This window comes from Anser brachyrhynchus (genome assembly GCF_964034855.1).
Source record: "Anser brachyrhynchus genome assembly, chromosome: 25".
Classification (NCBI taxonomy): domain Eukaryota; kingdom Metazoa; phylum Chordata; class Aves; order Anseriformes; family Anatidae; genus Anser; species Anser brachyrhynchus.
The window spans coordinates 5,643,981-5,661,150 of record NC_137718.1 but is presented as its reverse complement, the minus strand read 5'-3'; the positions used below and the strand labels follow the sequence as shown (position 1 = coordinate 5,661,150).

The 17,170-nt window shown below is 54.3% G+C and overlaps 1 protein-coding gene across 6 annotated transcripts in view; it reads left to right on the top strand.

Moving 5' to 3' along the window:
- Positions 1 to 499: 499 nt before the first annotated feature.
- LOC308182841 (protein CEPU-1) overlaps positions 500 to 17,170 on the top strand; it is a 343,323-nt gene continuing 326,652 nt past the window's right edge. The window contains exons 1-2 of one of the 6 annotated variants that reach the window (XM_080568122.1): positions 6,374 to 6,518; positions 8,275 to 8,359. In XM_080568122.1, coding sequence (XP_080424248.1) covers positions 6,471 to 6,518; positions 8,275 to 8,359 — 133 coding nt within the window. In that variant the 5' untranslated portion in view covers positions 6,374 to 6,470. Of the gene's footprint in view, positions 519 to 6,373; positions 6,519 to 8,274; positions 8,360 to 15,658; positions 16,113 to 17,170 lie in introns of those variants that run through there. The other 5 variants (XM_080568124.1, XM_080568115.1, XM_080568114.1 and 2 more) reach the window with 5 other exon arrangements.

Here is a 17,170-nt window from a genome sequence, read left to right as displayed (position 1 = left end):
CAATGGCTTTTCTGTTCCTTCAGGGGGAAAAAAGTCGTGCACCTCCTGGTGCTGAGCCGCCTGCGCATCTCTGTTCAGCTGCAGTGCCCTGAAGGAGGAAGGAAGGAGCACGAAGTCCCCGGGAAGGTGTAAAAATTCCTCCTAGGGTAATCAAGGTGGGTCTAGACTGAAAATTAACCTCATAACCCAGCTCCCTGCTGCCCATCCTGCCTACAGGGAGCGTGGCCCAAGGCCATCCCTGCCCCAGGGTGCTGATGCTTGGTGAGCCACTGCATCAGTCCCCTGTGAGAACGTGCCCAGCGGTACCAAGTGAAAAATGTGTGAAAAACGTGTGTAGCACAGCCAGGGTTCATCGGCTGCCCTGCTGGTCGACGGGCAGCAATCCCCAGAAAGCGATCGAGGCGTACACCGAGGATGATCTCTGCATGCGTGGCTGCAAGGTGATGCTGGCAACTGGCTTTGTGAACGTGGACTTCATTACACCGAGAAGTGAAAAGTGTATTCCCTGCGGAGGAGAGGTTAGTCTGTAATTTTCGGCTGAGCGAGCAGGGCTGGCAGGGTGTCCACGGGACAGCAGATACCCTAGCTTTTGCTGGCTGCAGAGGACGGCTCCTTCAGGCTCCCATCTTCTCCTTTGCAGCTGGTGGCTCCCACCTGCAGGAGGTGCAGCACCGGGAGGGCAGAGATGCCGTGGTGGTTGCATCACCAGGCACGGGCAATAATGGGATCCACCTGCTAGCGCACAATGCTGGAGAAGTATAAAATGCTCCACTGTGCCTCCGGAATAGCTGCAATTAACAAAAACCGAGCAGCCAAGGGCCAGATTTGTGTTATGGAGGCTGGGGGAGATAGCTTGAAGTGCACCCATAAGCACTGAATGGGGTCTTGAGCCTAATCAGCCCCCGGAGGCACCCGGTTTGCATGCGAGATGGATGCTGCGTGAGCTCCAGGCTGCTCCAGCCTGCGCAGGAGCGTGGTGAGTTGCTGCGAGAAGGGCTGAACACCAGCCTTGAGGTGCTCTGATCCCGCAGCTGTTGCGAAAAGGGCACGTGGGCAGTGTCAGAGCCTGTGCTGGGCTGGGCAAACCCATCGTTGTGCCGCTGAAATGCTGCAGGAAAGCCTCCTCCCAAACCCTGCGGTGGGTTTGGGCTGAGCAGATGTCGCCAGGCTCAGGAGGTGGCCGCTGCTGAGCTCCCTCCTCCAAAGAGAGACGCCTCCAGACCTTGGGCACTGCGTTACCACCAGCCAAATCTCCAAATCCAGCTGTGGACCAGCTGTACCCAGGCAGGTCCTCATCCTCCGGGGCAACGGTGCTGACATCGGGCACGGCCTGGGCTTGCACCGAGCAGCTCTGAGGTTTATCTGTATTTCACAGGGACCGAGCAGCAGCTTACGGCTGCGCAGACCTGTGTTTTATTCATGACTCAGCCATTTCCCCATCTACAAAATGAGGATAATGACACATTCTTCCTTTAGAAAGACATTTTTCTTCTCCAAGTGTGTTAAAAACTCTGGCAACAAGGCACGTTAATTGAGCATTTTCACTTTTTTTTTTTTTTTTTTGAGTTGCAAGAGAAAGTTTTAAGCTAGGATAATTCTCATTTTGTCTGTGTTTGGTGCTGTGGGAGGCACGGCAAAGTAAGGACAGCCCCAGCCCAGGTGGGAGGAGGAGGGAAGAGGAGAAAGCGCCGCGTGGGTCCGCTCCCTGTTGTGGCGCAGGGCTCAACGTGCTGAGCAAGCACTTGTAAATCAAGGCAGCAAAAATTAAAGACCCCGGTAATGGGCTGGATTAATCTGCCCTGACTTCCATGTCTAAAAGTTGGATGTCAACGCCGGGGCTGGTCGCCTCGGGCTCCCTCCTGGCCGGTGGAGAGAAATAGGCATCTCCAGGGGCCGTTTATCTCCTCCCAGACAGGCTGGCGAGATGAATCACCCCCCGGAGGTGCTGGGCTCTCTCCATTGACACAAGAAGCTCGGGGTATTAGTTTTTTATATTTTAAAAATATGTAGCTGGGGGTGTGAAGGTGAATCCTGCCTGTGGGGCTTGAAAGGAGACAGGTCTGCGGCTGGACGGGGCTTTGGGTGCAGAGCTGCAGGGATCGGGGCCGTTGTCACCGGCTGGGGATGACCCGTCCTTGGGGAGCTGCCTTCTCCCACGTGTCCTGCACCCCGAGGGGTATTTCCTCACTGAATCTCCCAACTGATGCTGGAGTTTTTCCTGGCTTTATATCCACATACACGTCACGGTTCGGTACGAAAAGTGGCCGGACGCCCTGCGAGCATTTGCTGCATTGCTGCATAAGCCACCAGCCCTCGCGAACAAGCACAGAGCACGGGCTCAGCTCGCAAGGATTTGCTTGTGGACACGAGAGCGATGGGCCACATTATAAAATCATAAAACGAAGGAAATGGAAATACCAGGCTCCTAACTACCAAACCCCCAAGCTCCGTGCGTTTTGTCTTTTTAAAAACTATGCGAGAGAAGTCAGAAACAAACTGCGCACTTCCACAGTCTCTTGTGTCCTCCTTCTGTATTTCAAATGAATAATAGATAAAGGAATCATTTTATTTAAAGAGGATGAGTTGAATGGAGTTTGCTTTAAAAAAAAAAAAAAACACACACAAAAAAGCACCGCAGCACTCGCCCCTGATTGCTATTATAAAAGAAAACTCGCCTTTTCATTTATTATTGAAGTAAATTAGGTTGATTGTCAGAAACTTGTGTGCAGGGTAAAAACGTTGCCATTTGGGTTGCAGTGAGATGAATGAATTTAATTTACCCCTTCCATACATTCAGCAGGCAGCGCGGCGGCCGGCGCACGGCTCCCCTGCCTCCTCGCAGTGATGCGACTGCCGGCTTCGGGCAGGGGCTTTTTGGGGCTGCGAGTGCCCATCCACATCTTGTCGCCCACCCCCAGGGATGGCTAGGGAAAAATAGGGCAAGGAGGTGCGTTGTTGTTTTCTTCCCTCCTCCCTCCGCCGGCGTGACGCAGCACCGAGCCCTCGCGGGGGTTTTCGGAGCCAGAAAGCTGCTCGAGGTGCTCAGGAGCCAGGTGCTGCTGCCAGATTGCCTTGGCCCGTGATGCTGTCCTGTGATGCTGTCCTGTGACATTGCTGTCCCGTGGCGTTGCTGTCCCGTGCTGTCCATCAGACCTGCTGTCTGCAGGGGAGCTGGGCTGCGTCCCTGGCCAAAGGATGGATCAGCAGCCAGAAGACGCAGCCTGGATCTTTTTTTCAGAGGTTTTGCTGCTCTCCATGTACCTGAGTCAATTTAGGAGAGACAAAAGTATTTCGGTGCCGTGCTGGGTACCAAGCGTGAGCCTGCGACTTTGTTGTGAGTCAGCGATGCCAGGCTCGGGACCAGGCACGGCAGATACGCTGGCAGCCCTCCCAAAGCACCGTTTCTGGTCTCGCCTGGATCAGGAATGCTGCTGACTTCAGGCCTGCAGCCAGCTCTTCCACAGCCCCCTCCGAGGTTGTGATTGCGAGGACATCCCCTCCTCTCTTCCTCTGGTGTTTTCAGGTGCCGGGAACAAGGCAGAGGAGTGTTCGCCTCAATGCCCTGTCTCAAAACTCAGATCCCAATAAATGCACAGAGGGTGGGAGCAGAGCCTCTGGTGGGGCAGCATAGGCAGAAGTGAGGTGATCATCAGCCAGGTTAATGCTGCTGCTGAGATTTCAGCCCCGGCGAAGTATTTGCTGAATTTCAGGCTATTACTACTGCTGCTCTCACCGCCCGGCCAGCCAAGCAAAGGTGAAGTCTCCACGTTCCCACTCGCTGTGCGCACTGAGTGTGTGCAAATCCACATCTGGGTCAGTGGTGCCAGAGGCTGAGAGAGGTGGAAAATTCCTCGGGGAAGCCCGTGTCAGGAAAAGGCATAGGTTGAATTGTGCGCTTTGCTGCTAAACAGAGGGAAAACCCTCGCAGGAGAGCAAATGAACCCAGACCGAATGAAGGGCGACCTCTTGGAGAGCAAAGAGAGAGGGAGCTGTGCTGGGAGTGTTTGCTGATGTCAATCAGCAGTGAAGGGAGATTTTAGGGGGGGTGGCATCAGGCTGCGCTCCCCTTTGTGCGCTCCAGCTTCCCGCGCAGTGAGAGCCGCATGTCGGTCCTGCGGGTCTGTGCCCGTCGTGCCCCCAGGCTGTGCAGCAGCCCGCGGAGCTTTTCGGGTGGTGCATGAGGCAGGAGGTGAGCTGCATAAAGCTCCGGTGACTGCTTGCAACCACCGAGCGTGGGAGCTCAGGGCAAGAGCAAGCAAAGGACGGCGTCTTGGAGGGGGAAGGAGCCACGGCAGACCTTGGCACTCAAAGCATGAGCTGCTGCAACGTTGCTGGCTGGAAATGGGATTTCCCCCTTTGCCAGTAGGTCTGTGCACACAAAACTTCCCCCGCCGTGGCAATTACACTGCCCTGAAGTGTTCTTCTGTTACTGCTGGTTCTGCTCAGCCTGCTCGCATCGCACAGCGCCTGGAGCCACCTGCGTGCAGCCAGCACTTGGGTGCCTGGGAAAGCAAGGCCAGCTGCCTGGTCCATTTGTTCCTTGTTTGGCTTTGGAGAAGGAGGACCTTTTCAAGAAAAGTCTCTCCAGCTGCTTTTTTTCTTTCTATTCTTCTCTGGATTCTCACCAAAAGTCATCTGCAAATGGGCAGGAGGAGAAGGCAAACAGGGAGAACGCTTGGTGAAAGTTTCCCCAAGCTGATCGTGTTTGGTTTAGCCTGAATTTCAGGCGACATGCGGGCAGAATATTCTCCTAGCAGGAAATACAGGGAGCAGCTCCAATGACAAACTTCAGGGCTTGATTCGAAAACACCAGAGATCCAGGCAGGAGGTTTGGCTGTGCAGGATTTCGCTTCCCCTGATCAATTTGGGATCAGCTGCGGCAGCACAATGAATTTAGGGCCAGAGGGGACTTTTAGATCACATAACCAGGCCCCAGAAAGTCATTAGATGCCTCTTTCCTGAGCCTCGGATTTTGTGTTTGTTGAACATAAATCTTCCAAAAAGGTGTTCAGGGTTGATTTAAAGATCTCGGGAGATGCTGAATCCAGGACTGCCATTGGTAGTTTATTGTAAAGGTTAATCACATCACCGCTAAACATTTGTGCTTTATTTAATTTGTCTGCCTTCACCTTTCAGTTCTTGGCTATTGCTGCGACTCTCCCTACTAAGAGAAAACACCTGGCATTTTCTCCCATGACCAAACTGTACCTCTCTTCTCTCCCTCAAACTAAAGAATTTCTCAGTCCTTCATCTCAACTATTTTTTATTTTATCAGGCGATTTGTCCTTGCAGCCTTTTTCACTTCCAGTTTTCTCCAGCTTCCCTCAGTTGTTTTTTTTTTTTTTTGCGGTGTTTATATTAAAAAATAATCATCCTAAACCCACGCAAGGGCTCTGCAAAACTAAGCACAGGTTTTAAAGGCTGGCAGGATTTGTGGAATGGGAGGGCTGTGCCTGTGTCCTGCTCCCCGCTAGCAGAAATATTCCCAGTAAAGCACAGGGGGAGACTGGTTACTGCTGGGCTTGGGCCAGAGAGGGGGGGGGGAAAAAAGCTTTGTGTTTTAAGAACTGTAATAGATTTTAAATTGCATTTCCTCTAATGAATGACTCACCCAATTACCACAGCCTGAACACCTGTGCCCGAGGTTTGAAGTCTCCAGGGAGACTTTCACTTTTAACAATATTTATTACGATGAGTGTCAGCGCCTGGGGTGGGATCAGCCGGGAGGGAGCCTGCAGCCAGGGGCTGGCACCCCCCAGGTGCTCCAGCGATGCCTCAGCCCACGCGCCAAGGCAGGAGATCCCACCTGTGTGTCTCCCTGGGATGTCCCCAGAGCTATTTGTCCCCTTCTTGTCCCATTCTGCCGTGCTGACGTCTTGATCTAGAAGCCAGCAGAGGCCAGGAGCGTTGCTCTTGTTTGTACAACGTGGGTGCTTTGCCCAAACCCAGGCGTTTGGTGGGTGGGCTGGTTCCCCAGGAGATCCCGGTGGGGATAATATGCCTGCAGCTGCTTCCTGCAGAGACCAAGCTCCATAGTTTTCGGCTTCACAAGTGGCGGTAACTGGAGGAGAAAATGCCGCGCAGCTACATCTGGGTTAGTGCCTGCAAGGCCGTGCAGTCAGCGGGGAAAGGAGCTGAGGAAACCCGTGTCTGCAGCCTGCTGGAACAGAAACCAGGGGAAAGCAGGGGCTGGCCTGCTCTGTGCTGGCTGCTGCTCCCTAACAGGTGAAAATCCCGAGGAGTTTATCGATAACCACAAACCACATGAGCCTGACGAGGCTCGTTGTGCTGCAAGTGGCGATGCCTGTGCTGCTGTGCAGGGGAACCAGGTCTGCCCTGCTTGGGTAGATGGGGGTGGGTGAGCTGCCCCCCAGGTGCTGGGGTTTGGTGGGGCTCCTCCTCCTGCAGGAAGGGGTTTGGCCAGGTCCAGAGCTCTCCATGAGGAGCTGGGGCCACAGAGGAGGAGAATTATGTTCATTCTTGCTATCCCAGGCTGTGCTGAGGAGCTGTATCGGTGGGTGAGTTGGCTGCTCTCTAGAGACCTGGCTGTGGCAAAATAGGAGAGGGATTTTAGGCTCTAACTCCCATCCCCGTGGCAGCTTGCTTTTGAAGCTTTGGTCAGGGCTGGTGGGGTTTGCAGCAAGTGCTGTAGCCATCCATGGTGGCTGCTGGCTGTCTGCAGGTTTTGTTTTTGTCCCTGTTTGTGCCCAGGCTCCCACCTGGGAGGGGACAGGGTCTCTGAGTGGGTGGCTGGAGAGTATAAGGAGAAGCTGGAAAGGAAGAGATGGGTTGGTGTAGGAGATCCACTAATAGGCAAATACTCTTTGCTGCTACCCCCTTCCCCTGCTACGTTTGGGGAATCCGTGGCTGTGCCTCTTTATGGGGTAGCCCTGCAAGGCACAAAGGCACTTTGCAGGATAAATGCCAGTAAACTGCTGATTTGGGGAGAAAATCAGAGGGGCCGTGTGCTTGTGTTACCTCTGCTGTCCCGTGTGCACAGCAAACCTTCCTCAGTGCAAATGAACCTGCATCCCCTGAAATGGTGGGGAAGGGGCTGTGCCCTTGTGATCCCTCCTGCTTTTTGCATGAGAAAGCCAAAAGCCTTCCCAGGTGGAAGTATTTGGTTGCACTCATTTAGATTTAAAACTTTAAGGGAGGGGAAAGAGAACAAAGCAAAGTAAACCCCAAAAACTTACACTTGCAGCAGCTGGTGCAAAGAAGCCCGGTCCCTGCTGGGGCTGGAGAAGCCACATTTTAGATATGTGGGCACGGATCTGGCCGTGCTCTGACCTCTCTTTCGAACAAGCAAACCTGGGAAGCAGATGATCAGAAAAAGCACCTTGCCCTGTAATCCCGCAGCCCTCCAGCACGGAGCATTTTGGGGCCAAGAGCTCCTGGTGTGGGGCTGGGTGCTGCACGGAGGCAGAGGTGTGATTATCCCAGCTCCTGCTGCTCCCTGCGAGCTGCTGCTGCTTCCCCAGGCCGGAGAGCCCAGCTGATGTATTTATGCACTTTCCCCTCTCTGTGTTTAAACAGCACCTTGGAAAACGCAGTAAAAGAAGCCACAACTCTTCTTGTTGTCCTCCAGGGGTTTTAATTTATTTTTATTGTGTTGGATGCTTGCCTTTTTGTATTTTTTCAGTTTGTTTTGTTGTTCTCTGGTGCTGGAAGCTGGCCTTACTGCAGAGCAGAGGTGGTGCAGAGAAAGAGAGGTCACTGAATTGCAGAGTGCTAATAGGTATGATAAGTCAAGATAGGACAGAGGGCTGTGGCACAGATGCCAATGAGCTGTGGAATTACTTTAGATTTGTGCTTAACAGTGAGTCTGTATTTTTCCCTATAGTTTTCCTGGTTTGGGGTTTTCCTGTGTTTGCTCAGGCAGAGCCTCAGTTCCCCAGTCTGCCCCCTGCAGAGCTGGGCATTCCCCTGCATCTTTGTGTACAGGTGCTGGTGAGGGCTGAGGATGCTCAGTGCTTTTAGTGTTGAGGCTGTTACCGAAATCCCCCCAAAATATTGCTGTGGAGTTCACAGAATCACAGAATATCCTGAATTGGAGGGGACCATCCAAGTCCAGCTCCTGCTAGTTACGTTTTCCAGCTCAGGATCAGAGCATGCAGCAGGGAAAGTTCCTATGCATCAAATGCCTTTGAGCATTTTGGCACATGCACAAAAAATTGTTAGAAATTGCTTAATGTGCTCCCCAGTAACTAGACGAGCAAGTGGTGGTCAGAGCCTGTGCACCTCATATGAAGGAGCATCCTCTCCCCTTTGCAGGCTGGGCCAGGCTGCCGTGCTGGCACGCCGATGCTCCTGGCTGTGCTGGAGTGCTGCATCTCCACGAGGAGAAGACATCTCCAAGGTAAGGCAGGCTTATTGTTGATTACAAGATTACACGCGTCTGGAGGGCGCAAATCTGTTTTCCAAACTTTCAAGGTGGTTTGAACTGTGTCTGTGAGGTGCAAAATTGCTCGCACGGTGAGATTTTGGGAGCGCGGTTTTATCTGACTGGCATTAGGTAACCCTGCTTAATCCAGAGCTGGAAGCTTCAGAAAGTGATTTTCCAAACCCAGAGACGTTTCAAGCTTATAAGGCTTTTGACCTGCCTCATTTATGCTCGCCTCTTGCATTGCGGAGGCTTAGAAATGTGAATAATGTGAAATACAGTGTGAAATCTTTTGAGATATCTAAACCATGTGCATACACGTAGGAGCTTCCACCTCCCTTAAAACTTCATCTCTCCTTCCTCAGCCCAGTGTCTGATTACCTTGCGCTACCGCAGGTAGGGGAGAAGGGATGGGAGCTGGTGAGGGACGTGGACTTGTGCTCCCCACCTCGTTTCCCCTCCCTGTGGCGTCCTGTCCTGCTTTCTCTCGTCTTCGCGCTCCACCAGGATCCGTGTGCAACGTCCTCATTAAATCCTGGCTCGGAGGTGGCGGTGGTGGGGATGGTGAATGACCTCCAGCAGGCCGGGGGCTGCGTGGTTCTGAAGCGTATGCACTTTTTTGATCCTTTCTTTTTCCTGCCCTATTTTGCGAAGCTCACAGCTGTCAGAAAATGTCCGTTAGGCTGAGAAAGTGCTATTCCTTCCTAAAAGTAGACTCCCGGAGTCTACCTGCTCTTCGTATGTGGTTGTGCGCTCTTCCTGCTACTCTTCCTATCCGACCCTTTGCTGTTCCAAGGCTCGAGCCTGTTGGCCGTGCTCAGTCTCCCTCCTGCTCTCTTTCCTGTGCTGCACAGTAATTTCATGTGGCTTTTGCTCTTCTCAAAGAAAGAAGAAAGCCAAGCGTATGCCAGGCGCTGTTTGAGGCTTGCGGAGTGCTGGGTGGGCTGTGCGTCAGCTTTCCAAGGGTATCGGTGCAAAAAAAAACCCCACAAATCCTCAAAGCTTTTGGAAGTTGCAGGTGATCAAAAAGGGTGTCCCTGGGGTTGCTGGCTGGTAGCAGCTGGGTGCTCTGGTCTGGTGTCTCGTGGTGTGGTGGTGAGATTTGGGGGCTGCAGGAGCCCCTTCCTGAGGCTGCTGCAGCTGCAACACAGGAAAGGAGGAGAGAAACAGCGAGGAAAGGCAGAAGGAGGGGAAGAAATGGAGGGGATGAGCAAGGCAGCTTGAGCAATCTTAATGATCCCAGGCTTTTCCAATCATTCAGCACTGCTGTGTATTTGCCACCTAATTTCTTCCCAAATGCCCTAAACTGAAAATAAAGCGCTGTTTAATAAACACCACTCGGCATTTCATTTCCCTGAATGTTCTGGTAGCAACTGCTAATTATTCCAATGATTTTCCCCCCACTGTAATTATTCAGAACCGGCTATTCACGGATCCCTCCATTGACTTATATCTATACACGCGCGCCCTGAAATATGTATATATTTTTGGTGTCCTATTGAAAATTCAATAGGATCCAATTTCAGTTGCTATTGCCTTCCCCCTGTGTCTCCCCTCTCCAATTTGCTGATGCTCCAGCTGCACGGTGGAGAAGAAAGGAGGCAGCGTCTAGCGCAGACGTACACAGCGCCGTCCAACTGAAACGGGGAGAGAAAAATTACTTCCTTGTACTACCGCGCTCTTGACAAGAGCTGCCTCTTTCTTTTTTTCTTTTCCTTCCTTTTTTTTTTTTTCCTACCACGTTCAATTTTCTGGCTGTGCCGGGCAGGTTACAGGACTGATCTTGAATGTGCTTTGAGCCTGATGAATAACGCCACCGGCCTGCGCAGGTTTGGGTGGAGGGGAGAAGGAGCAGACGGGGAATGCAGTCGGTCTGGGGGGGGCACGACAAGTGGGAGAAGCTCAAATCTCAAATGCGGATTTCCAAAAGTGGTGGGTTATTTGGGAAAAAGGACTCTTGCTCCATGTAGGGCTGGATTACCTGGGTTTTACCTGGGTTTCTCCTTTCCCAGCTGGAGAGGAAATGGGTTTGGAGGTGTCGTGCCAGCTCTCCAAAAACACAAGAGGTGCTGGGTGTGCTCGGGCACTGCATTCCGGGTGGGGTCTCTGTGTTGGGGACGGCCCTTCCAGAAGGGGGAATATCAGTCAATAAATACCAGATCACACAACCTGGGAGCACAGCAAGCAGGGTTTGTGTGCGATGAGGCTGCCTGGGACACCAAGGGGGCTGCAGGCTCCTTTATTTCCCAAACAAACTCCAGCAGCTGGCTGAGTCTCTGTCTTTGCTCTCCAAGTCCCCGAGAGGTGGTAGAGAGCTCAAGGAGGAAAAAAAAAAATAAAAAGGAACGTAGGGATGTGCTAGGGCTGCGTCACCCTCAAGCCCAAAGCACGCACAAGGTAGCAAACATCCTCTATCTCCTCGAGCCATCTGTTTGCAGAGTCTTTGCCCATGCAACAGTGCCTCTTCCCCGGGTGGGCTTGTAGCCTCCTTATAATCCGTGGGTAAACAGACATCTCATCAGCTGGGAAGCACGGCGCCGAGGTGGTGAGCTGCGATAAGAGCCCGGCTGGGACAGGGACCGGTGGCGGCACGTGCTCCGGCGGGTGGGCGCTGGAAAAACGTCCCTGCAAAATGTTTGGAGTGAGGAGGAATCTGGTTGGTTTGGGGAAAGGAGGGAATTGAGGGGATGGTGGGACCGAGCAGGTTGCGGCCGTTGAGCTCCCCTCCGGAGGCTCTTACTGCCTTGCTGGGTCAAACCCTGTCACTTTGCTTGTGCTGCAAGGTGCTTGAAAATGGGAATTTTTTAATTTTTTTGGATAACGCAGACCTTGTGCATGAGGCGAGGGCATGATTTGCAGCATGATGGTGTGCCCATGGGGATGCAGCCCTCGGGGCTTGCAGCCCAGAGATGTTCAGGCACTGACCCAGCAGAGGAAGGTGCCCATCACAGCAGGGTGCTCTGCAGGGCTTGCAGGGGCACTAGGCTGGTGTGTGTGGTGCATCGCAGGCTTCTGCTGCGAGCAGTCCTGGCTGGAGACCCCCGTTTTGGGAAGGTGCTGGGGGCATTCGGAGCTGGGTGGTGATCCGGTGCCCTTTAGTAAGTGGCATTACCCTGTTTAATGTACTCAGCGCTAATCTCTTTCTAAACAGAAGCGATCTTGCTGAGTTCAGCACTGGAGGAGCAATAACCAATGAAGGAGATGAGGTTAAGAAAACTCACAAGAATCAAATGTGCTGGAAAAGGCTGGGGAAGTGCCAGGGGCACTGCGGTAAATGACCTCCCAGGGAATCGAGGACAAATAAAATCCATGCCCCGTCTCTCTTCTCCGAGGCGCCTTATGGTAATGCCTTCGCCCTCCCCTCTCTGGAGTGCCCACAGACTTTGCTTTCAGGGTTATTTTTGCGCTGGAGTGCAACAAATGCTCTGTGTGGTGAGCGATGCGATGGGGCTGAGATGAGGAATCCGCGTCGCTGCATTCAGAAAAACCAACCTCTTGAGCTCGAGGAGAGCTGCTTCAGCTGGCAGTAGCGTTAGGTGCTTTACACTGTCTGGAACAGCCTGGAGAGGGCAAACAAAACCTCTGTGCCATGGCTCTTGTTTCCCGAGGCTCTCTGCAGGCAAGGCTGCTGGTGACTGTGTTGTTCCGTGAGCTAGGAGCAGAGCCATGTCCCATCACGCTTGCTCCATGGTGTGGGTTGCTCCTTGTTTTGCCCGAATTCCCTCAGGCTGTGATGGAAATGGGGTGCAGCACCCCGAGTGAATAGGCAGTCCCGGTCAGAGCTCGGTGAGGGCGCAGGGGAGTCTTTGGGCCAGATTGCTGCAGAGCTGCTCCCAAATGCTAAGGAGGAATTGTAGGATTTTAGCCCAAAATGGGGCAGAGGCGATCAGGCTGATAGGGTTTGACTGGGGATGGTGAATGCCTGAATGCCCCGTGTCCTGGAGCTGTGGGGGCTTTTCCCCACTGGCAGCAGGGAGATGTCCTTCACGGAGCCTGGACACCCCAAAACGTCTCGCGAGCGGCCGCTGCCTTTGATCCCTACCCCTAGCGCCGTGCAGGCTCGGAGGCTGCGAGGATGACTTGGCAGTGATATATTTACTACAATTACCATCTCTCTTCCCAGAGGAGGAAAAAATAGATGAATAATATGTTTTGAAGGTGTCATGGAGCGAAAGCAAGAGAGGAGCTTGAGCCTGAACTTATGAATAACTTATAGGCTTCCTCCCTTCATGCAGTCACTCCATTTGGGCTTATCTTTCTTGCCCGTAGGAGGTGTAATTAAAGGAGCAAAGCCGAGCATCCACACGCACGGCGACTGCCTGTGGTACTCGTCTGTCTGGCTCCGTGCGTCCTGTGCGTGCAAGGGCACGGGGGTGCCAAAGTGCCTTTGAGTAGGCCGGCGGATGCTTTGAGCAGAAGCTTTATGACTTTTCCCCCCGTGGTCTGCATCCCTCGTTAAGAAAAAGGGGTGTTTGGTGCATTGCTGGCTGGTCCCAGAGCTGTCGTGGCGCTCTGCGGAAGCGTTCCCTGAGCCCACCCCTTGCGCTGGTGCAGGAGGAAGCAGAAGTGACCTAGGATGGGGGACGTGGCACGAGGAAGCAGGAAAGTCCTGAACCCCCCCGTGTAGGAGTTGGGAGACCTGTGTTCATTTTTGGCACCGCTGGAAATTCCCCTTCTGACCTCAGGTGGTGACTTAGCCTTCCGAAGCTTTACTCCTGTAAAATGAGGAGTAATTTGCTCTTGTCTCAACACCTTTCTCTGCTTTCTCTGTTTTGACTCTCAGAGCTCAGGGGAGGGACTGTTTTTCACCGGGTGTACACACAGAGTCTAACATAATGGAACGGGGATCTTATCAAAGGCTTGTGAATGCTATTGTAATGCATATGGTAATTATAGGTATGTATATGTAGGGATGATGAAAAAAAATCCAATGAAACATGGCATTTCCCTCTGGAAAAATGTTAGCGAAATAAAACCACGCCTGGGAGTATGTCAGTTCCAGCAAAAAATGTCTATTAAAAATTATGCAGTGCTGCTCAGCAAGGTCATGACGTTCCTTTTAGAGCCAGTTAGAGGTTTCATTTCAAAACAGCATGTCACTTTTTTTTTTTTCCCCTGCAGACTTTTGGGTAAGGTGTTGTACTTTGGTCTGCAGATCGGGGGGAGAGGGGGGGATCTCATCTAAAACTTTGTGGACTTTTTTTTGCCAAAAAGGGGCCTTCCTCCCCTCTCTCTGCAGCTCGCTATGCATGCAGGTACAGCATTTAACACCTCGCATACGTGTGATTTCCAATGAATAACTTCTTTCCCCCCCCATCCCCCTATCTCGGGAGTGCAGCCCTGCTATCTGTATGTTCCTATCAGCCCAGCACATAGATATGTATGAGGGTAATGGATATTAGGCATTTATTGCAAGGCATTCTGTTGAACATCACCTGCTGTTCAACATGAAAAGTTGATGTTCCACAAAGCCACAAGCCGAAGGCTCCTTAAGAGCTGTTCCGGTGCATCGGGTAAATATACGTGCTCTGAACGAGTGCTGTGTGAATTAATAATGCATAGAACAAATCCGTAGGAAGAACAGCTACTGCACAGGGCCTGCTTATAAACTGCTCTCTCTGCTTAAGCAAATAGACGGGGAAGTTTTGTTTTTTAAAGGATAATGTGTAGGTAATAAACCAAACTAACCTAATGGACCGTTTCCAGCCACGGGAGCTGGCTCGGCAGCCGGGGTCAGGTTCAGAAGCGCTGGGGAGGGCGGTGGCGGCGGCTGCTTGGCACTTTGTGGGGTCATAGGGAACTTGGTGGTGGGGTGGTGGGGAAGGTGCAGAGAGGGTGAGATGATGTTTTGGCGAGAGGAACCCTTACACCTTGCCAGAAGGGCCCCAAACGGGGCAACTTGAGGTGACCGAGGCATTGCGTTGCTTGGGGCTGGAGGGGTGGCTCGAGCCTTGCCTGTATGAGATGGGGAGGTCTGGGTGTCAAAAAAACTTGCCTAAAAATACTCCGTAGCCCAGATCTGGGTCACTAACAGTCCTGTCCCCTTCCCTTTGCCACCCAAGGAGCTGGGAGGCTGTGACCATGAGATGCTGGTGGAGAGCCCTGCACCTCCTCAAGGTGTGCAGCCTGACCCGAGCCACGGAGAGGATGGGGAGCAAGGCCAGGGACACCGCACCGAGCTCCCCGCTCCCTTTGGGATTGCCGGGGTCAGAAGGGACTGCAGGGGAGGGACTGGCACCTCTTGTTTGTCGCCTTCCTCCAGCAGAGCTGCTGGCCCAGGTCCGCCTCGGCAGATCTCTCTGGGCGGCAGCGATAGGGAGGGAAGAGAGAAACGCAGCTGGATTTTCCCAGAGTTTGCAGCCAAATCTTCTGAATTGCAAAGTGAACAGCTCAGATTTTGGAAGGCTCTGAGGAGGAGTAAATGTGAAAAGCCAAGATTTTTTTTTTTTGCTTTGTCATTTTTCTGCCTATAATGTTGTTTTACGGGGCCGTGAGTCACCTCACGCAACGAAATGAGCCATCCTTACCACTGATGAAAATAAGGAATATTTAACGTGATACTTATTTGGGTTTCATCAGGCGGGATTCTCGGGGTTCGGTGCTTCTAGTATTCTGTGTGCTGGACGAATGCTGGAGAAAAATTAAGATTTTGGTCTTGGGGGCCTTATGTGTGCGGGCTGGTTGGCGTCATGCTGGTGGCGTTGGGTGGTGGAGGGATGGGATGTGTGGGGGGTGGTGGAGGAATGGGATGGTTGGGTTGGGGATGGTGGAGGGAGGGATGGATGGGATGGGGGCGATGGTTGGGTTGGGCGTTGTGGATGGATGGGTGGGATGGGGGCGATGGATGGGTTGGGCTGGGGGTTCTGGAGGGATGGATGGGATGGGGGCGATGGATGGATGGGTTGGGTTGGGGGTTGTGGATGGATGGGATGGTTTGGGTTGTCTGGACCCGGCCGGGATGGTTTGGGTAGCAGGAGGGTTATTTTGTGAAACAGGCTGCGGATATCGGAGGGGAACATGGCAAGGGGCTCCCGAGGGGACCCATGTGAGCGTCACCACGCGGGTGACCCACACGCAGCCTTCCTCACGCGAGGAGGAGGCGGCTGAGCCTTGGCGCGCCTCCTGCTCCCATCCTTGCTCTACCCCCCGGGGGGCTGCGCGCCGAGGACCCCTACCCCCGGGGGCGGGTCGGGGCCGCGGGACGGGTGCGGGTGCGGGAGCGGTGCGGGGCGGCCTCGGCGGCGGCCCCGGAGCCAATGAGCGCGGGGCGGGGCGGGCGCTGCCGGAGCGGCGGCTGCGGTGCGGTGCGGGCCGGAGCGGCGGGCACGCAGCGCCTGTCCCTCGCACCTTGCCGCCCCTTCCGACCCCCCCTTTCCCTCTTTTTTTCCCCCCCCCTTTTTTTTATTTTTTATTTTTTTCCCTCCCCCGCCCCGCGGCGCGGATTTTTTTTTCCCCGATTTTTTTTTTAATTTTATTCCCCCCCCGTTCCCCCCCCCCCCCCCTTCTCCCCCATCCCCTTTTCCTTCCCCGCTTCCCCCCCCCATCCCCTTCCCCGAAACCTGCGCTCCGCTCTGGGAAACGCTGGATTTTAAACCTCTCCCCGGCAGGCAGCGAGTGGGGAAGGAGGGGGGAGAATCGCAGCCCGCGGTGAGCATGGCCCAGGCGAAAATGCAGCACCCCGTCTCTTGGGTGATCTTCGCCGGGATGGCCGCGCTCCTCCTCTCCCAAGGTAGGGCCGGGCGGGGGTGCTGCGGGGGGTGCAGCCCCAAGGAGCCGGGGGGGGGGTGTGTTGGGGGGAACCGCGACCCCCCCCCCCCCGGCAGCATCGGGGGGGAAAGGCTGGGAGAGGGCGAGAAGCCCCCCAAAATAAGGGGGGGGGGGTCCCCAGCCTGATGTTAAGTTGCAGGGGTGCGGATGCGGGGCTGCGGTGCGGTGGCATCACCCTCTTCGTGCCCCCCCCCCCCTCCTCGGGGTGTGCTGGGAACTTCTTGAGGAGCACCCCCCCCCCCCACCCGCCCCGGTGCTCAATTTGTATTTTATTTATTTCATTTTGGGTGGTGCCAAATGGCTCTGCCATCTCCGGCAGCTCAACTTAGTTCCCGCAGGAGCGATGCATCCAACAGGCGGGGGGGTAAAAGGGGTGTCGGGGCCCCTCTGTGCTGTCCCCCCCGCCCCCCCCTTTGCTTTGCCGGACCCGCTTGCAAGGTCGTCCCAAAAACTCGGTGCAGCCCCGGGTCCTGCCTGCCCTGCCCCGGGCTGGGGAGTTGGGGAATTGGGTGTCTGGCGTGTCCCGGGTGAGCTCTGCTGGTCCCCTCCATCCCCTGGGGATGATGCTTAAGGGGGCTTTCCAAAAAAAAATAAATAAATAAAATAAAAAAAAATTATGTTAATGTTAAAAAAGCGAGGGGGGAAGGAGGAGACGTGAGCTGGCCCCAGCTGGCCGGCAGCGCCGAGCCTGTCAGCTTGCGTTAGTCTCCTCGCAGCCATCTGGAGGGGCTGTGGGAGCGGGGTTACCTCGGGGGGGGGGGGGGGGTCGGGGGGGTTGGATGGGGCCGCATCCTGCACCGGGCTGTCTGCGGGGCTGGGAAGGGGAGAGGCAGCCTGGGCTGCACGCCTGGTGCTGGGGATGGATGGTCCCGGGGGTGCTGGCTGCCCCTGGGGGACATCTACAGGGTGCAGGCAGCCCTGGGGGGGGGGGGGGGGGGGGGTCAGCCTGTGCTGCCCCTTTTGCACGAGGAGGGGGATTGCAGCAGGGGCCGGCCTGCTCTGTGCTGCCCTGCAGCCTGC